The sequence below is a fragment of the Thalassophryne amazonica genome, chromosome 18 (genome assembly GCF_902500255.1).
Source record: "Thalassophryne amazonica chromosome 18, fThaAma1.1, whole genome shotgun sequence".
NCBI lineage: Eukaryota > Metazoa > Chordata > Actinopteri > Batrachoidiformes > Batrachoididae > Thalassophryne > Thalassophryne amazonica.
Genome location: NC_047120.1, coordinates 53,928,932 through 53,950,691, shown reverse-complemented (window position 1 = coordinate 53,950,691; position 21,760 = coordinate 53,928,932). Strand labels below are relative to the sequence as shown.

At 38.7% G+C, this 21,760-nt stretch overlaps 2 protein-coding genes across 5 annotated transcripts in view; both read left to right on the top strand.

Annotated features, from left to right (window-relative positions):
• The window catches only part of capn15 (calpain 15), a 120,918-nt gene extending 110,665 nt beyond the window's left edge, over positions 1 to 10,253 (top strand). The window contains exons 9-13 of one of the 3 annotated variants that reach the window (XR_004566484.1): positions 306 to 541; positions 637 to 806; positions 3,147 to 3,325; positions 5,456 to 6,227; positions 6,409 to 10,253. Coding sequence is in view for 2 of the 3 variants with exons in the window: in XM_034193894.1 (XP_034049785.1) it covers positions 306 to 541; positions 637 to 806; positions 3,147 to 3,325; positions 5,456 to 5,633 (763 nt within the window). In the remaining variant the exon portion in view is untranslated. Of the gene's footprint in view, positions 1 to 305; positions 542 to 636; positions 807 to 3,146; positions 3,326 to 5,455 lie in introns of all 3 variants that reach the window. The other 2 variants (XM_034193894.1, XM_034193895.1) reach the window with 2 other exon arrangements.
• Positions 10,254 to 13,251: 2,998 nt separating this feature from the next.
• LOC117530933 (putative protein MSS51 homolog, mitochondrial) overlaps positions 13,252 to 21,760 on the top strand; it is a 35,762-nt gene continuing 27,253 nt past the window's right edge. The window contains exons 1-3 of one of the 2 annotated variants that reach the window (XM_034193898.1): positions 13,252 to 13,337; positions 16,054 to 16,231; positions 17,073 to 17,222. In XM_034193898.1, coding sequence (XP_034049789.1) covers positions 16,074 to 16,231; positions 17,073 to 17,222 — 308 coding nt within the window. In that variant the 5' untranslated portion in view covers positions 13,252 to 13,337; positions 16,054 to 16,073. Of the gene's footprint in view, positions 13,450 to 16,053; positions 16,232 to 17,072; positions 17,223 to 21,760 lie in introns of both variants that reach the window. The other variant, XM_034193897.1, reaches the window with a different exon arrangement.

The following is a 21,760-nucleotide window of genomic DNA, read 5'->3' as shown; positions in this document are numbered from 1 at the left end:
AGTGTCTGCCCAGCTTAAGTTTTTTCGAGGTTTGGACATTGTGAGCTTCCAGGATGCCCAACAGTGAAAGTGAGAACAGAGCTCAACCTTGAACTTTGAAGGTTGTTGTGGCTGTTTGGAAGAAATGAGTTTAGTATTGAAATGTCAGCCGGTTTTATATTAAATATCTTCTGTTTTTCGTCTCTCCCCACTTTCCTTTACTTTGTCCTTGTTTGTCTTTCTCCTCCTTTTCTTTATTTCTCGTTTTCTGTTGGCCTCTTTAAAAATCTGCTTTCTTTCTCTCCATTTCTGCCCTTCCTCTGCAGACGTTCAGACACGGCCGACAGCCACTTGTTGGATTTGTGTATCATGGTGTTTCGGGCGTCTTTTGGCAGCGGCAACAAACTGACTCTGGGTCGCTTGTTGGCGCACAGTAAGCGAGCGGTGAAGAAGTTCGTCGGCTGTGACGTGATGCTGGAGCCGGGAGAGTACGCTGTCGTCTCCTGCGCCTTCAACCACTGGCAGCTGAATGTCAGCGGGACAGGAGGACCTCCCACACCCAGTATGTGGACAGACGCCACAAACGCGAGGTCTTATGTCACGCCACTCGAGGCAACGCATTACTTTGGTTTTAAATGCATTTCCATCTCATCACAGTCTCGAGCCCCACTAGCGGAGTGGCATGGCGGCCGAGCCAGGACTTCCCAGGGTACATCCTGGCTATTTACAGCTCGCGACAGGTAATGGTGGAACAGGTGGAGGCGACTGCCACTACAATGGCCGACGCCATCATCCTTCTGACCGAAAACAAAGGAGAAAGGCATGAGGTGAGATAACATCAGATCCAAAAATATTAAAAGAACATAAAGGAATAAATACAGACTTTCAGTTTTAAGTCATAATTTACAGTCCGGTCCAGACGTATTTGGACAGTGACACGAATGTTATCATTTTGCCGCTTTACACCACCAAAATGTTGTTGACTTCAGACACTTAAGATGTGCCTGTAGTGTAGACTTTTTAGTGTAGACCATTTATGAATTATGGCCATTTATATACAGAGTCCAAACAAGTCATCACTGTTATAGTCGCCTTCTTTGTAAAATTAAGGTGATGAATACATGAACATTTCCATGTCACTGAATATGTCTTGGATATCATTTACATCAGTCATAAAGAAATCCAAACAGTGTGGTCCTGTATGGTAAAGGCGGTTCTCAAACATTGATTGACAGGTCGACTTGTGAGGGAAGCCACAAAGGCACCAAGGCAAATTATGGGCTTCTGTGGTTGTGATTGTGAAAATCCTTCTTTGTTGCACTTCACCATGAAGCTGTGACTGGTGATGTAACAGTCAAAAGTTTCAGTCACGTCAGGTCTGGGAGCATGCTCAGGGCCTGAATGGCAGTCACGCCGGCAGACATCCAGTCCATCTCTGCGTCAGAAGTAACCATCTGTCTGCTGTGGGCAGGTGTTGCCGTGGTCTTCTCCACCTGCTGTGGTCATCAAGAAATGCTCCCTTGAATTAAAACTGAATTAAAGCTGACAGATGAAGACAAAGGGATTGGTCATTGACTTTAGGAAGATCAGACCAAGATCGCGACCAGTTCTGATTGAGGGAGTTGAGGTCGAAGCTGTGGATTCCTCCAGGTACCTCAGGCTGTGGCTGGACAGCAAACTGGACTAGACAACCCACACCAACCACCTGTACAGGAAGGGACAGAGCAGGCTATACTTCCTGAGAAGGTTGCGGTCATTTAACATCTGCAGGAAACTCCTGTAAAAAAAAAAAAAAAAAAATCCATTGTCCCTCAGGCCATCAGACTGTACAACTCCTCACTCGGGGGGAGGAGGAGCAACAGGAAGACAGAGGATGGGAAGGAGAGGAACAGTAGTAGTCAGTAAACCAGTAGCGAGCAATATTTCTGGTATTTATATTTGTATATTTATATTTGCAAATTGTTTTTACTTGCACTTTTGATACTGTGTGCTTCTTTCCATGTATGCTGCTATGCAATGCTGCTGGAACTCTCTGAGCGAGTCTTCCCAAGGGTTTAAAAAAGTTCTGTCTAATCTAATCTAATGTCTGCACGACAAGATGTCATGGCAATCCGTCTGTGGCGAGGGAGATTGTCTCTTGACTGTTTCACGGATGGGATACCTACATCCGGGCTCATTCTAGAGACGCCTGTGCATGGGTTTGTTTAACACGGGAATGTCATTGCATGACAGATCCTTAGCCTGGTCCGATGGCTGGGAAATCCCAGGCCTTCTTGTGTTCAGGGTTCCTGTTGGGTCTTCATGGTTACCTTACTGGCCATGGTGCGCACCATATTTCACTTTAACAGGCAATTCTCTACTTGATCTGTTACTCCAGATGTAATGATGCAGAAGAGGGGTTGTATATTGATGCCCACACTACAAGCACATCTGAATGTTATAATTTCAATTTATTGTGATGATGTAGTTAGGCAGGACTGTAAAAAACGGTCACTGTCCAGGTACTTATGGACCCGACTGCACATGCAAATTGGATGAACGGTGTAGAATTTACAGCTCTGTATTACAGCATAATCCTTTTTATGGTGGATCTTACAATATATTAATACAAGTACACTTTCTATTTTTCCATTGCATTGGATATAGTGGAAGATGTTACTGGGCCACTGGAGGTTTTACGGCACCTAAAGTCATTTAGCAGCAGTAATGCAGAGATGTTCATTTTAATACAATTACAGGCCCCATAAGAGAGATCGGAAACCACTGCAGTGTGAATGAAGGTTGTCTCACCTGCAGAGAGCGCTGTTATTGTCAGTGTATGCTGTGATCCTCCAAGGAAATACATCCACCTTGCACTTTTAATGCGATTAAAATAAACGGTCCTTTTTAAAATTGACATTCAACAATCATACAGGGAGAACACTCGTCTAACAGCAGGGGAACTGTTTCTTCGATTACAGTTTTTCAATGTCAAGCTCCTGCTGAAATTTGTTCTTCATGCACTTTTTTTTCCTGAGAGATTACGCTTGTTTTCTCACCTTCCATCCTTTTCATTAAGGTTATTTTTCATGTAGCAAACTGGTGACTTTGCATTTCATAAGACGGGCTGCAGGACTCATAAAATAATCTAAATGTGTCTGTTATGATACATGTCTTTTTGCTGTTAGGGCCGTGAGGGCATGACCTGCTATTATCTGACCCATGGCTGGGCGGGGCTTATAGTGGTGGTGGAGAACCGCCACCCCAAGTACTACCTCCACGTGTCCTGTGACTGCACGGACAGCTTCAATGTGGTGTCGACGCGCGGCAGCCTGAAGACCATCGACAGCGTGCCCCCATTGCACCGGTAATATTCTGTTTCTTGCACACAGACACATTAAGGAGAAAGAGATATCATCCTGTACCAAGAGTCCTTTTTTCGACTTTAACCCGGTGCAGCAAATGCACTTCCATTGATGGCAGCCACTTGCTACATGATGATGCAGCACGATTCTGCATTTTGCCAGGATTATACAGAAACGCATGCTGTATTGTATTATATAGAGAGTGCCAGTGTTACCAGTTTATGTCTTTATGAGATGAAAATGCATCATAACGTTGCATTGCAAAAATGTTATTACAAGCAGAGAGACCCATGCAGGGGCGCACAGGTGTGCGCATGCGCACTCGAGCAAAACAGGTGCAGCTGAATAAACAGTAATGGATTCACCTGTTGTCAAAGTTTACTGGACTTCTTTGAATAAGACCTGGGTTTGAATCCCGTTCATGCTTCCCATCTTTGTCCTTGGACAAGACACATGATCCACATTGTCTGTTGTATTTTTATCTCTGTGGTCTGCACTCCTGGCAACATCATGATCGCACAAAAGACTTAATATTTTCGCTGGGGAGTGGTCAAATATTCAAGAATATGCCATTACTTTTATGATGTTCTTTTCACAACCTCGAGTTGTTAAAATGGTGAATAAGAGAGAACTGAAGCTGGAACCAGACTGCGTGAGACCTGAGTAGATGTTTGTGGTTCAGGCTCAATCAAGGACAGTTGGAGGTAATTTTGCTGCTGATGTGCAGTGACACTGCTGTGAACTTGAGCTTTTACACATCATGATATTTAAAAAAAAAAGAAGGTGGGCTTCTTTATGTTAAAATTTCTAAAATTATGCCATTTAATCACATTGTGAAAACTAATCTCTAAGAAATGACAGGAATTATTGTATTTTTTTGTATAGTCCCTATATGGCCATAAGGAATTGGGCAAACTGAATATAAGATTTCTTGTCAGCACAAGTCTTCACTTTTACAGCCAGGTTTCATTCGACAAGTCAGCGGATGGACAGTGGGCATTTCCAAGTCACTGAGTCTGTCTTGGACTCCACTCGCATGAATAATTAAGAAATACGAACAGTATGGTAAATCTGTCTGGAGTTGGCAATTCTTAAAAACTGAGTGACTGAATGGCTCAAGTGAGGGTAGCCATCAAAATCCCTGTTCTGTGGCCATGACTGGATAAACTGTCCACAGTGCAACTTCTGTCTGTTGTGCCACCAGTCACAGCTTTATTTTGGAATGGAACAGATTGTGATTTTCATAGAATATAGATCTAGATTGAAGGTCAAGTCTCCAATGTACCTTTTTGAAAACTTTACCTGAAAGTCACATCCTGTTTTCAGAAAATACTTCCATGTTCTGTTCTGCCATGAAACTGTATAACTGGTGCTACAACAGACAAAAGTTGCACTGTGCAGTTTCTCCAGTCACAGCCACAATGAGTCTGGAACTCCTTGGATCACTTGTTGGCTTCCCTCACTTTTGTGTACAGTCCCTTAATTTTTGAGGACAGCAAATGAGATTTTCCAGTCAGTGACATTGACGTGATTCTGTATCCATCACCTGACTTGTCTAAAGAGAAAAAAAAAAAAAATCAAGGATTCAAACCTTAATCCAAGGAATCATTCCCTAAAGGCAGCATCAATGTTACACCAGAAAGATTCAACAACCCATGGAGTATCAGGAAGTTCAGTTAGCTCATTTAGCTTCATGAATATTCTTTTTTTTTTTAGGATCCTGCTGCAGGATTACAGTCTGTTCTGCGCAGTTCTCTTTAACACATATTGTTCACACGGCTCATTGTGTTTGTTCTGAATTTTGTACATCAGTGCACAAATGAGGACAGTAGTGCATTTTTAAGGATTCTTTATTGAAAAATTGTGTTTTTATATCAAGATATGGTGAGAAATGTCTCTGCTGTTTTCCTCCATGTTAGAGAGAATCATTCCATTTAGTTTTAAACATTATTAGTGTGCTGCTCACTGCTTTGGTTCTGAGTCTCTGTAATCTGGTCCGAGTTACTGAGATGCCTCTTATTTCTCCTCGCACTGATCAATAAAAAAGCCTGATCTCCTCTGGCTCAGGCTGAAAACTCTACTTCTATAAAGCTCCCATGTTTTGTATTTAAATTGTCTGTCTCCCCCTGCAGGCAGGTGCTGGTGGTGCTTTCGCAGCTGGAGGGAAACGCCGGCTTCTCCATTACGCACCGCCTGGCTCACCGCAAGGCAGTCCAAGCATCTCTGGGGGATTGGACCCCCACCAAAGCCACCCACAGCCCCCAGCTCACACCGGACATCGACGGCCTGCACCGGCCCCGGCCGCTATGACCACCGCCCGCCAAGACACACACACACACACACACACACACACATACAGACTCTTACCTAATGAACTGTCGGTGCACTGGAAAACCAGGAGACATGCGTGAGGCGCGTGCGATCCCAAAATGTGGGCGGAGATACGTGTGCACGAGTCTGTTTGGATGAACACGCCTGAATGTATAGCGTTCACATGCTCCCCTACAAATGCCGACGTTGTCATCCAGCTCACACGCGCTCGGTTCCACGCCAAGCGGCTGTGCCACGTCGGGATAAAATGAGGGAAGTGAACCATGTGGAGTCATCAGGTGCTTACAGGCGATGGGTTCTCTCTTTTTTTGGCCTGTTAGCTAAACAGGAACTGGTTGAAGCAACCCACTTTTTTTCCCTCCATAAAAGCGCTGTACGTGGAACAGATGTCCACGCCGTGTATCTCTCCATCGTGGGCTTGGAGTCAACCCTGCTTTCCATGAGTTTGTCACATGTCGGGGATGCAGTGAGGTAACTACTGAGTCCGTAACCTCTGAGCCAATCATATGGCCTGATCCCACTTCCTGGCTGCCTCCCAGAGGCCCACAGTTGACCTCACCCAGCCCCAGTATGGTACGTCAAGAGCCAAAACCCAAATACAACTTGTACTCAGTCACATTTTCTTTTCTTTTTTTTATTTTGAGACAATACAAGTGTGAGTACTCTTACTTCTGTTATGTGCAACTCTATTTGTCACCACGTCAGCCATCATCCACACCGTGCTGTTCTGACCCCATCCTTCTTTCTCGCTCAGGATCGTGGATTTGTACAACAGACAGAATCCAGGTAAACCTCTTGTGTGTTTGTTGGAAGTTGTACAGTACACACTTTCCGGAGAGTGGTGTGGTAGAGTCCTTCTAACCCTTTTGTGTAATGGCACACCTGCCTGGATGTGGTGTAGAAGCTGCAGGCTTTGGCTGCCCGTTGCAATAGTACCATCTAGGGGGAGTCTTAAACTCTCATCCGCATAATGCTCCAGTATCCGGGGATAAGCGCCAGCCTGATGAGCCTCAGGGTGTGTGTAGGACTTTGTTCTTGTATACTTCCTCTTTTCCTTTCCGTTACTCTCAGTCATTTTTCATTCCGTTCCTGTTTACAGTCTCAGCGGTGGAGGTGAGTCTCTGCTTGACAAGCTTTGTAGTTTTACCTCCAGGCGTGCCCGCTTTTCTCGTTCAGTCCAACAGTCACGTCATAGCTCAGCACACCAATTCACACATAAAGGCGCACTCCTTCAGCTCTAAGGCCAGAAATCCAGAAACATTTTTTTGTTTATGGTTTGGTGGTTCAGGGATGCACATCCATCCTGCCTTCTATCGACGTGCAACACGTCTGTGAAAATCTCAAGGTTACCACCAGCCTGGATAGTTCAGATGGCTTCTGTGTTATCTTTGTTTCTCTCAAGTGGAGAAATAAAATCATTGTTCATGCACAGCAACCGTTCATCGGGGAAGTCTATGACCTGGATTTGTTTCCAGCGAAGAACCAGAGAGGGCAAAATGTTTTACAGCTATAACTACGGAGAAAAGTGCTACTTGCCTTTCATCAAAAGTAATGGTGCCAGTCTTTTCTCATTTCTGAAGCCATTCTGCTTTTGCTCCAGTCTGAGGTAAGCTGTGCAGAAATCATGCCTCACCTGGGTCATAAACCCATCATTTTTCTTCTCTCACTTGATAGGCCTCATTCAGAAGATAAAGTGCACAGTTACGTTTACAGCAGACCTGTTCGCTTCAGATTCCTGACCCAACAGTCGTTTCCACCTTTATGTTGCAAAACTGAAACATTGCGGTGAGGCCTGAAAATATTTCATCTCCAAACTGGTAACGGCGTAGAGTTTAGACAGCAAAAAGAAGAAAAAAAGGAGATGAGTGGGTGAGAAGTGAGTTAGTCCATCCCAGCCAGCGTCTATGGCGAATCAAATTAAAAGAACATATAACGAGCATCACCCGTATTGCATCTGGTGAACGTTGAGGCACCAAACTGTAGCTTTGTTTTTCCTGTGTTATATCCCAGAGATGTGTCTGCCACCTGCTGGATAGTTTGAGGATGCTGGATAAATTCTCAAAGTATGTAGAGCTATGGTTAAGCTCATGTAGCTTGTCTATCTCGTGGTCGTCACACTGTTCCGCTCATCTAACAAGCTAGCAACCCTGAGGAGAAGCATGAGTCCCACTATGTGGAAATTCAGAAATATTACAACAGAACTGGAAAGTAGAGACAGGAATCATAGAATAGATACTATATAGAACATATGGCTGGGGATGGTACCAATACTTTTCTTCTGCACTACAGATTAGTGACTCTATCTCATAATATTGCACCAGGTTTCAAAACCTGTTTCAGATATTGTTCCAGAGTCTCTATTACAAGGAAAACATCATTAGCGTTAGTAAATGGGGCTTCGATTCTGAACAAATGCTTCAAAATTTTCCGACTGATTGTCCCTCTCTGAGATTAAACCTATTAAAACGCAAGCCAGTGAACTAGCATTGCACTTTTTTAAATCTCATATTTAGAAGCTACAGTTGGCGGAGGGTTTGTTCTTGAACTAGGACATACGTCGCTCCTTATTGGGAACTGGACTATGAAGGAATGCACTTTTAAAAAGCAGCATCTCACAAGGCTGTGAAAAGTAATGCTCCTCTGCCTGCATCACTTCAGTTTGTCTGTCATCTTTCTTTATGACTGTGTAATTAGTGTGTATTTACCCGTTTCTCGCGTGCTACATGTGTTTGCTAGTGCGTCAGCTGGAGTTGCAGAGCGTCCTGCGGGATGGTACAAACTGTTTGAACAGTGAATCTTCTACAGGGGAGCTGTCATGTTTACTCTGGGAGGCCAGGGACTGGTTTTTGTTCTCCTAGGTGCAGCGGGAGCATCTGAGCCTTCCTCCCCTGTGAGAACACACAGATGCCATGTTGGCAACACCACGAGTCTTTGTGATGGAATATATTACCATTTTGTCAGATTATGTGTGTGCACATAAGCGCTAGAAGAGACCCCTGAGATATGTCGTGACATAGAAAGTACTTTTGTTTCCTTCCTCTTTGTCCTGTGCTGGATGTCTTGATTGTCAAAGCCTTTACTGGTATTTTCTTAAGTATCTTTCACCATGGCGGCATCTGCCTTTTATCACAGAGAGGGGGAAACACTGTGGTACTATAGCAACAGGATAAAGTGGGGACACCCCCCCCCCCCCCCCCCCAAAGTTACTTGACGTGTCACTGTATGTATGTAATGAAATGTGGTAAAAACTTGAACCCTGAGCGGCAAAATCTTTGCACTCATACAATGAATAATGCAGGTAGCTCAGTGGAAGGTGGGCTACCAATACGTAGACCTGGGTGGGACACTTCATCTGCTTTGTGCCAGTATCAACCATTGCTGGGGAAGGAACCTGTGATGCATCCAGGGGGAGCTGTAGACTCTTATGCCACACACAGTGATATCCTGGGAAGCACCGGCACCAATTGGCCTAAGGGGCTTTATCAGACTTTTTTTTCCATGTGGGATGAGTCAGTCCAGTTTTTAAAGTTTGTAGACCTCGAGCTGAGTGAGTGCGAGATCCTTCACATGCGTCAGCTTACAGCCAGTGTCTCATGACTCTCATCAGCATTGATGGTACACATGTCCTCCGTTGCCCGCAGCCTTGTTTCCTTACTCAGCACAACCTCTTCTAGTCTACGTTCCCTACTAGACTGTATTTCAAGATACCTTCAGGACACTTTGTCATAAAACTGCGGAACTTGTGTAGTACAGCTGTATTAAGTGTGTGTATGTTATCCAAAGATACTTGCTGGGAAATGACCACTTTTTCATTCCACCCTGTGTGGGCGTGGTCACAGCTGGTTAGCTGTGATTTTAGTGTTTAACTTATTTATGATTCGCTAGTCTGTTGTTTAATGGTAGCTAGTATCACAAACCTGTGTGAACCAGATGGTAGTACATGTATACTGGAGTATTTGTGTAAATACTTAACAGACAGACAGAATCGCGCTCATTTATGCCTGTATTTGAAGAGATTATCTTAAAATGACCCTGCACTGAAACGCCTGCAAAGTGAAGCCACCTCGATAGTCGGCATTTCTGCTGGATCACTTCGTATTTACTCCAGATTGGGTTTTGTCTGATGTTCCTTTTTGTTTGTTTGTCATAACTGTCATTTTGGCTCCAGCTGGTGAGTGATGATCCCACTCATGTTATTAATCGTGGTGGTGCTTCAGAGCGCCCCCTGCTGCTGAGGAGCCTTCAGCGTTCTCAGTGGAGCAGACTAACAACACGATGCCTTTTCTCTCTCTCTTCCTTTGTCCGGGTCCTTCCTTGTAAATTGTACAGACTGTAAAATCTTAGACATGCAGAAAAAAATAATCAAATGACCCGTGTTTTGTTTTGTCTTTTAAAGAGGGATCAAAATATGAACATTAAAAATTGAAATCTGAAGCTGAGACTATACAGGACTTGACAAGAATGGGATGATGATATATTTGATGATATATTTTATTGATCTTTTCTGACAGTGTATGATCAAATATGTACAAACGTGTATGTTAAATTTTCAATCTCAGGTTCTGATGGACCAAATAAAATTTTTTTTAATTAAAAGGTGGAACATGTCATTGTTATCATTTCAATTTATTTTCATTTATATAGTGCCAAATAAGTAAGGGCTAACCTTACCAATCGCTAGAGCAAGCACACAGGCAACACAGTGGTAAAGAAAAACTCCTGATGATGATATTGATGAAGAAACCTCAAGCAGACCAGGCTCAAAGGGGTGACCACTGCTTAGGCCATTCTAATAGTCACAAGGTTTTTACAAAGTTGAAGAAACAGAAAACAGGAAATCAAAACATCTGCTGCATCAGCTTCAGGGATGTCATCTCGCGGTCAGTCCAGCATCCCATGGTCTGCCGCCAATCCTGTGCGATGGCATCCGTACCTTGAACAGAGAAAAATAGCGGAATCAGTCAGCTCGAAAAACCACACCTAAGATATAATTAATCAGCAGTAAATCGACAGGAAGGCAGAGAAAATACTAAGGTGATCCCTGGCCTCTAACCCCAAGCTTCACTAAAAGACCCAGACTTTAGATAAAGTTGAGGTCGAGACCTGTTCCTTTACTAATAAAAATGAATTTTAAAGGACAGGAAGCATAGTTTCATACTATGCCAGTATAGTAGCCATACGACTGGGAGAATAAATGTATCTGAAGTCTGGACTTGAATGTCTCTATGGTATCTGACTGTTTTGTCTCCACATAACATAAAACAGGTGCACATTAAGAGAAAGCTCTGTGGCATGCAGACTTTTTATTTACCCTAGGGACACAAAGTAGTCCTGCACTCTGAAGAAGCAGAGCCCCGGCCGGTACCTAGGGTTTGAGTACAGCAAAGTAGGGAGGTGCTAGTCCATGAATAATTTAATAGGTTATTAACAGAACCTTAAAATCTTGACTTCACAGGGACAGGAAGTGAAGAGACACCAAAATGGGTGTAATGTCAAACTTTCTGCTCCCTGTCAAAACTCTGGCAGCAGCATTTTGAACCAACTGGAGACCCCTAATGCTGGACTGCGGCAAACCAGAGAATAGAGCATTGCAGTAGTCCAATCTAGAAGCAAGAAATCATGAATCAGAGTTTGTGCAACAGCCATAGACAGGATGGGTCAAATCTTTGCTATGTTTTGCAGGTGGAAGAAAGTAATATCTCTAATGTGTAGGTCAAAGGACAACATGGGATCATCCCAAGGTTGGTGCACTTTGTCAGTGTGATGTATGACACACGACCCCAAGTTAAGCGTTCTCTCCAGATAGTGATACCATTCCAATACCTTTTTCACAGTTTTAAAACAGTTAATCTCTTAGTAAATATATTTGCCTGGATGTGCGTTGCTAGCCTAGCCATTTAACAAATCAACAACTCAAACTGAAAGAAATATTGCACTCCCCTAAAGGGAATCATACATAGGCAACAACATGACTCGAATATGCAGTATAAGACTTGAATTGGGTGAGGTTTATTTATTTAATTTCTGATAACCAGTCCTGTGAATTTGTCCAATATTTGACAGTTACGGAGCTAAAATATAGGATTGTGTCCCATAGGCGGAACCTATTTAGCCTACATGACACTGCTATTACACAACCTGCCAGTTGCCTCAACCTTTTCTAAATCCAATGACAACATGCTCTTCTAAAAGCATGTGTTAGTTAGTTGTATAGTTACTTCAATGTTAAAAGGTTTGTCTAGCGGGGTCCAGATCTGATCCTTGAGTAACCGTGGGATTATTGCCTTCATCTGTCTTCATTCACTGTTACCATGGTAGCAGCGGTTTTGATACAGCCTTGCTTTATGTTAAGTCAGCATATTCAGTCCTCAGGTGCCTTTTTAATGAGGTCATATCAGTTACAGAATAGTTTACATACTCTGTCATCTGAAAACTCAAACACTGATCCTCAAATTACTCCTGTTTAAATGTTTTTAAGATCACCGTCAAGCTGTCTTTTGCTTGGTTGTTTGGTGAACTTATAATGCGCCACATCGATCAAAATACCAAGTCTGTTTTGCCTACGTAATATTCCAGAGATGCATCTGCTGCCAGCTGGACAGTTAGTGGAAGCACCTGCCATTAACTGTGAGTGTCAGTTAACAAGTTATGGTTGGTTAGTGGATGCTGGATAACTGACTGTAAATTAGGAACAGCTGTGGCCGAACTGTGCCATCTGAACACTGGATACTCTGTGTCCTCGTTGCACTGCTCCAAACAGTTAACAGGCTAGTAATGATGGGGAAAAACATGGGGATAGGCATAACTGAATACTACAAAGAATATGCAACAGAACTGGAAACTAAAACCAGTATTAAACAACAGATAGAATGTGTGGCTAGGGATGTTGTCAAAATATTTAGTTTCTATACTACACACGTGATGTCTAATGCAAAACAATATTCAAGAATAAGCTTTTGCTTCTACCTACACCCTTTTGGGCACATGGGTATGTTCTTATATTGTTTTCTTTGTTATTTTGAGTCTGTGTACCGAATAAATTATTAGAATAGAATAGAAACTTTATTGTCATTGCACATGTATGCATACATACAACAAAAGTTGTCCTCTGCAGCCACAGTCCAGCGCCCAGGGACAAACTCCAGGTGTAGATGCTGACCTGGTCAGGGGCGGAGAAAGAAGCAGACCCTAAATAAGCATGTTTTTGATTATGGGAGGAAACCGGAGTGCCTGGAGGAAACCCACGCAGACACAGGGAGAACATGCAAACTCCACACAGAAAGGGCGGGAATCAATCCCACGACCTTCTAGCTGTGAGGCACTAGTGCTAACCACTAATCCACTGTGCCGCCCTGAATTTTCTTGCCTTATCTGTGCACAAGTAGGCTGAGCACATCGGGCAAATAGAAAGATAACCCCCATGTGACGCCTCCTCCTTGTGCCCAAACGTTTATTGCTCCTCCCTGTTTGTGTTCCACTTTCTTCCCCTCTGCTGTCAAATTTCAGCTTCTCTCTCTCCAACCCCATCCTGCACCCTCTCTGACCCCCTGGCCCCCCATCACTAGTTCCCCCTTAAACCTCACATGACAGGAACACTCCGTACCTCCCCAACCTCCCTCCTCCCAGTTTGGCTTTGTGGGAGTTTTCCCGACACCGGCACAGATGCTCTCCAGGCTGGATAAGGTGATAACATCCAGCATAAGGAACTGTCACTCACTTTCTCCTACAAAACCCTGAAACACATCTTTAAAACAAAATTCCCCTGCTCTCTCTCTCTCTGCTTCTGGACCTGAAGGTATGACCACTGAATTATTTATCTTGTGACAAATTTGAGTTGTCATCTTTACTCTGACAGCTGAGGGGGGTGAGGAAATGTGATTGTATTCGGTGGAATGACCTTTGCTTGCTGTGAAGTTAGCACTGTCACGGTCAGATATGTGAGAAAGGGAGAAACAAAAGTCTCCAGGGAAATTCCCGCTGGGTGTCCTGTACACACACTAATTAATTAGACACAAGCTTTTCATTTTTTTTCTGAAGACATGATAACGTAGAATAATTCCTCAGCAACAATTGGTATGAAATTGAAAAGATAGATAGATAGTTCTTCAAGTGCTTGAACACTGGTGCAAAATGAGCATATTGCAGAAATACACCATTTTAAAGAGTTTGTGTGTGTTGGGATTGCAGTATTTAAGGTAGGAGTTGCATAATAATTCAAGACAAGAAGCTATAGAGGGTTGTGTCCTCATCCGATGATCACATTTCTTTCCAATTTTATTTTCCCTCGTGTCAAGCCGTTCATAAATCGTGATATGTTGTGTGTCCAAATGTAGAAGCATGAGCGCGCGCACCCAAAGAATGTGGTTCCACTTGGGTTTGTGCGTGTAAGAGTGGGTCAGAAAGCAAAGACAAAGCTTGAGGCTACTTACCGCTTGGATTGTGAGGGAAGGTCAGCTTTAACATTCTGACCACTTGGCACGTCTTTGGGTATGATCCAGCATGCAGGTGCCTCAGTGTTATGGACCCAGGTGGATGGAGAAGACTGAGCAGATGGGGATATTTCACCTGGATAGTTCTATTATGAAGGAGAACATGGTGAAGTTGTTTTTACATTCATGGGAGGCTATATGTTGCACTAAAGTAGGTTAAGCAATGTTAAAAAAAAATGTGACAAAACAAAAATATTCAATAATGATGAATTACCATTTGCTGATTTTCATTTCAACAGATTTATAGACAACGGTACAATTAAAGGTGATTAAATATGCCAACAGAATCATATGTTTTATTTTTGTAAATTGAACAAAACTGGATCTGGTTTGTCAGGTATTTGAAAGTATTACATTTATTTGTGAACTTTAAAATCAGTTTGGGGCTGTAATATACACCATCAAATAATATAAAGAAGTTAGGACAAGTGGATTCTTGGACCAGTGGACTCTAGGACCAGTGGATCTTAGGACCAATGGATCCTTGGACCAGTGGATCCTTGGACCAGTGGATCTTAAGACCAATGGATCCTTGTACCAATTGATCATTGGACCAGTTGATCCTTGGACCAGTGGACCCTAGGGCCAGTGGATCTTTGGACCAATGGGTCTTTGGACCAGTGGATCCTTGGACTAGTGGATCCTCCTCCCAGAACTGACCATAGCTGACCTGACAACTTCATATGTTGTGTTACTGTTGGGTGAACATTCTTTGAAATCCACCAGCTGGTTTAGGAGATGTGCCGAGAATACAAATGGATGGCTGGATGAACAGGGGAATTCTTATACCCATAAAACCTTTGTTTGTTTGTGCGGGGTATATAAGAACTGGACTTTCCTGAAACCAAATCCACTAGCTTGTTGAGAGTGGGGGGGAACAAAAAAGATTAAAAACGATGTTCCTTAAGAGTGAATATGTATGTAAATAAAACTGAGTATAAAACTAACAGAATATAAACCAAAATGAAAACTGAATCAATATGAAGTTAACAAATTTGAAGCAAAAATAAAGTTTGATGATTTTGAATAAAACTTTCAAGTTAGCTGAATTTAAAACTAGCTGAATATATAGTATACAAATAATGTTTTGTTTTTTGTTTTTTTTTTTTCATTTGTGCAATGGTTAATATATTTCATGAGGTGAAAAATGAAATGTTGCTAATTCAGAAGCTAACTGAAGGCAAAACTAGCTGGATATATAGCTAACCAATGTAATGCTAAGTGGCAAGTTGAAAGAATCTCAAACAAATAGAATATAAAGCCATCTGAGAATTTAAATTTAATCTCAAACTAGCTATAGAATATCAAGTAGAATATATAGCTAACTGAAGATAGCTGGCTAAAATTTAAGATTAAAAGTGTCAGAGGAAGCTAAATCAATAAACCAAATTTTATGTTTAATGAACTATCTGTTTGGATTAGAGGTGACATGATGAATTTCCAAATTTGAAATTATGTATGTACTGGATGTAACGGGAATGGTTCACTAGTCCAAAGGTTCGGTAGTTGGAAGGTTTAGTAGTCTGCGTATTTACTTCAAATTAAGCCAAACATCACAATTCACAGAGTCACCTGTGAAGGTTGGCTAATTGCCATTTGAATTAAATGCCAATGTTTTAATTACAGAATATTGTGTATAACATTTACATTATACGGTGCATTATTCTAACCAGCGAAGTTAAAAACAAAGTGCCTTTTTAAAAAATGAAAGTAACATTCATTCTCGCATTTCAGATGAAAGAAACGTGAAACAAAAAGCACATATAAGTATACCTGTGCTAGTGCAGCCTACTGAAACTAGCCATCAAAATATATTCATTTATTGACCAGAACCTTCGAGCTAGTGAACCTTCGGACTAGTGGGACATTCCCGATGTAACTCTTCGCTGCTTTTGTTTTTGTTTTTTTAGTGGCTAACGAAGGCCACGACATGGCATCACACATCCCTGCGCTCCCACAGTCGTACGCTCCAGGGACTGACGGTGTCTTTTCTGATCAGGCTGGTTTTTACTCTCTGGACTCAAATGTTCCAGGGCTCTCTAAGGTCATTCTCAACAAGCTCAACATGAAAGACTACAAAGAATACAGGTAAATAAAATCAAGATATTAGTTCAAGTGTATTCAGTTACATAGTTTTTGTTTCTTCTTATTCGTACTTTAGTGCACACGAAGGGGCAAACTGTACTTCAATGCCACCAAGTCCCAGGAACAAGATAAGATGCTTGAAATCGTAGCACTGACTCAGTAGATAAGGATGATTCATGTATTGTGTCTGTGCAGAAATGAAATTGATATATATATATATATATATATATATATATATATATATATATATATATATATATATATAAACAACCTTCCATTCATAGGTTATGTATACTATTATACAAAAACCTCTTCCATCTCTCTCTTTTTTGCAGAATCCACATCTATTGTGAAAAACAGTTGGCCTATTCATTGTTTTTGTTACTTTCACTCAAATTGCTAACCACAAACATTTTTAATTCATTATACTAGTTAATGGCCAACATCTCCTACTTGCTTTGAATGCACTCATTCATATGCACATTTCTATGTTTTTGAACATTTAAAATAAGATACTAATTATGTAGTTTCCTACATACATTTAATGAGTTTTTGTGGTAATTTGGTAATGTAATCATATAATGTAACAATTTGTTTTGATAAGATTAAATGTGTGATTGAGTTTGACAACCCTCCTTTCATGTGATTTATTAACGAGATATTTCTGTGTGTTACACATACAGGATTTGACTATTTTTCATTTTTCGTGTCTGTTCAATATCTTTGTGAGGCTCTATTTAGTCTTGTGTTTATACCACAGTAGCAGCTAATTAAATCCCATGTTTGCCACCACATTCTTGAAATGTGTGGCATTATCCTCATGAAGTGTCTTGATTCTGATAAGGGCGGCTGTTGAAGGAAAACCCACAGGAATCTCATTCCGCAACTACAAGGAAATGTTCCAGAAGATGGAGGACACCTTCAAGTTCTGCAATGGCTGCAGCAAACTCCCAGAACATCTGACCGAGGAACAGGCCCTCAAGCGCTGTGTGAAGTGAGTGAGAAACTCAGAGCAGACGGGTGATGATGGAGAATAATTCGAGGGATCAGTGCTGTGGTTATTTTTGTTACCATCACCATACTGCAGGGGCGGGAGAAGGGTGTTGTAAATGGTTATGTCTGTATATGCTTGGTCTGCGTATTGATATCTATCTATCTATCTATCTATCTATCTATCTATCTATCTATCTATCTATCTATCTATCTATCTATCTATCTATCTATCTATCTATCTATCTATCTATCTATCTATCTATCTATCTATCTATCTATCTATCTATCTATCTATCTATCTATCTATCTATCTATCTATCTATCTATCTATCTATCTATCTATCTATCTATCTATCTATCTATCTATCTATCTATCTATCTATCTATCTATCTATCTATCTATCTATCTATCTATCTATCTATCTATCTATCTATCTATCTATCTATCTATCTATCTATCTATCTATCTATCTATCTATCTATCTATCTATCTATCTATCTATCTATCTATCTATCTATCTATCTATCTATCTATCTATCTATCTATCTATCTATCTATCTATCTATCTATCTATCTATCTATCTATCTATCTATCTATCTATCTATCTATCTATCTATCTATCTATCTATCTATCTATCTATCTATCTATCTATCTATCTATCTATCTATCTATCTATCTATCTATCTATCTATCTATCTATCTATCTATCTATCTATCTATCTATCTATCTATCTATCTATCTATCTATCTATCTATCTATCTATCTATCTATCTATCTATCTATCTATCTATCTATCTATCTATCTATCTATCTATCTATCTATCTATCTATCTATCTATCTATCTATCTATCTATCTATCTATCTATCTATCTATCTATCTATCTATCTATCTATCTATCTATCTATCTATCTATCTATCTATCTATCTATCTATCTATCTATCTATCTATCTATCTATCTATCTATCTATCTATCTATCTATCTATCTATCTATCTATCTATCTATCTATCTATCTATCTATCTATCTATCTATCTATCTATCTATCTATCTATCTATCTATCTATCTATCTATCTATCTATCTATCTATCTATCTATCTATCTATCTATCTATCTATCTATCTATCTATCTATCTATCTATCTATCTATCTATCTATCTATCTATCTATCTATCTATCTATCTATCTATCTATCTATCTATCTATCTATCTATCTATCTATCTATCTATCTATCTATCTATCTATCTATCTATCTATCTATCTATCTATCTATCTATCTATCTATCTATCTATCTATCTATCTATCTATCTATCTATCTATCTATCTATCTATCTATCTATCTATCTATCTATCTATCTATCTATCTATCTATCTATCTATCTATCTATCTATCTATCTATCTATCTATCTATCTATCTATCTATCTATCTATCTATCTATCTATCTATCTATCTATCTATCTATCTATCTATCTATCTATCTATCTATCTATCTATCTATCTATCTATCTATCTATCTATCTATCTATCTATCTATCTATCTATCTATCTATCTATCTATCTATCTATCTATCTATCTATCTATCTATCTATCTATATCTATCTATCTATCTATCTATCTATCTATCTATCTATCTATCTATCTATCTATCTATCTATCTATCTATCTATCTATCTATCTATCTATCTATCTATCTATCTATCTATCTATCTATCTATCTATCTATCTATCTATCTATCTATCTATCTATCTATCTATCTATCTATCTATCTATCTATCTATCTATCTATCTATCTATCTATCTATCTATCTATCTATCTATCTATCTATCTATCTATCTATCTATCTATCTATCTATCTATCTATCTATCTATCTATCTATCTATCTATCTATCTATCTATCTATCTATCTATCTATCTATCTATCTATCTATCTATCTATCTATCTATCTATCTATCTATCTATCTATCTATCTATCTATCTATCTATCTATCTATCTATCTATCTATCTATCTATCTATCTATCTATCTATCTATCTATCTATCTATCTATCTATCTATCTATCTATCTATCTATCTATCTATCTATCTATCTATCTATCTATCTATCTATCTATCTATCTATCTATCTATCTATCTATCTATCTATCTATCTATCTATCTATCTATCTATCTATCTATCTATCTATCTATCTATCTATCTATCTATCTATCTATCTATCTATCTATCTATCTATCTATCTATCTATCTATCTATCTATCTATCTATCTATCTATCTATCTATCTATCTATCTATCTATCTATCTATCTATCTATCTATCTATCTATCTATCTATCTATCTATCTATCTATCTATCTATCTATCTATCTATCTATCTATCTATCTATCTATCTATCTATCTATCTATCTATCTATCTATCTATCTATCTATCTATCTATCTATCTATCTATCTATCTATCTATCTATCTATCTATCTATCTATCTATCTATCTATCTATCTATCTATCTATCTATCTATCTATCTATCTATCTATCTATCTATCTATCTATCTATCTATCTATCTATCTATCTATCTATCTATCTATCTATCTCTATCTATCTATCTATCTATCTATCTATCTATCTATCTATCTATCTATCTATCTATCTATCTATCTATCTATCTATCTATCTATCTATCTATCTATCTATCTATCTATCTATCTATCTATCTATCTATCTATCTATCTATCTATCTATCTATCTATCTATCTATCTATCTATCTATCTATCTATCTATCTATCTATCTATCTATCTATCTATCTATCTATCTATCTATCTATCTATCTATCTATCTATCTATCTATCTATCTATCTATCTATCTATCTATCTATCTATCTATCTATCTATCTATCTATCTATCTATCTATCTATCTATCTATCTATCTATCTATCTATCTATCTATCTATCTATCTATCTCTATCTATCTATCTATCTATCTATCTATCTATCTATCTATCTATCTATCTATCTATCTATCTATCTATCTATCTATCTATCTATCTATCTATCTATCTATCTATCTATCTATCTATCTATCTATCTATCTATCTATCTATCTATCTATCTATCTATCTATCTATCTATCTATCTATCTATCTATCTATCTATCTATCTATCTATCTATCTATCTATCTATCTATCTATCTATCTATCTATCTATCTATCTATCTATCTATCTATCTATCTATCTATCTATCTATCTATCTATCTATCTATCTATCTATCTATCTATCTATCTATCTATCTATCTATCTATCTATCTATCTATCTATCTATCTATCTATCTATCTATCTATCTATCTATCTATCTATCTATCTATCTATCTATCTATCTATCTATCTATCTATCTATCTATCTATCTATCTATCTATCTATCTATCTATCTATCTATCTATCTATCTATCTATCTATCTATCTATCTATCTATCTATCTATCTATCTATCTATCTATCTATCTATCTATCTATCTATCTATCTATCTATCTATCTATCTATCTATCTATCTATCTATCTATCTATCTATCTATCTATCTATCTATCTATCTATCTATCTATCTATCTATCTATCTATCTATCTATCTATCTATCTATCTATCTATCTATCTATCTATCTATCTATCTATCTATCTATCTATCTATCTATCTATCTATCTATCTATCTATCTATCTATCTATCTATCTATCTATCTATCTATCTATCTATCTATCTATCTATCTATCTATCTATCTATCTATCTATCTATCTATCTATCTATCTATCTATCTATCTATCTATCTATCTATCATCTATCTATCTATCTATCTATCTATCTATCTATCTATCTATCTATCTATCTATCTATCTATCTATCTATCTATCTATCTACTATCTATCTATCTATCTATCTATCTATCTATCTATCTATCTATCTATCTATCTATCTATCTATCTATCTATCTATCTATCTATCTATCTATCTATCTATCTATCTATCTATCTATCTATCTATCTATCTATCTATCTATCTATCTATCTATCTATCTATCTATCTATCTATCTATCTATCTATCTATCTATCTATCTATCTATCTATCTATCTATCTATCTATCTATCTATCTATCTATCTATCTATCTATCTATCTATCTATCTATCTATCTATCTATCTATCTATCTATCTATCTATCTATCTATCTATCTATCTATCTATCTATCTATCTATCTATCTATCTATCTATCTATCTATCTATCTATCTATCTATCTATCTATCTATCTATCTATCTATCTATCTATCTATCTATCTATCTATCTATCTATCTATCTATCTATCTATCTATCTATCTATCTATCTATCTATCTATCTATCTATCTATCTATCTATCTATCTATCTATCTATCTATCTATCTATCTATCTATCTATCTATCTATCACCCCTAGGGAGGGAGGTATCTGTGTTCCTTAAGCTCAGGTCTTTGACCAGAGGCCTGGGAGCTCCCTAGG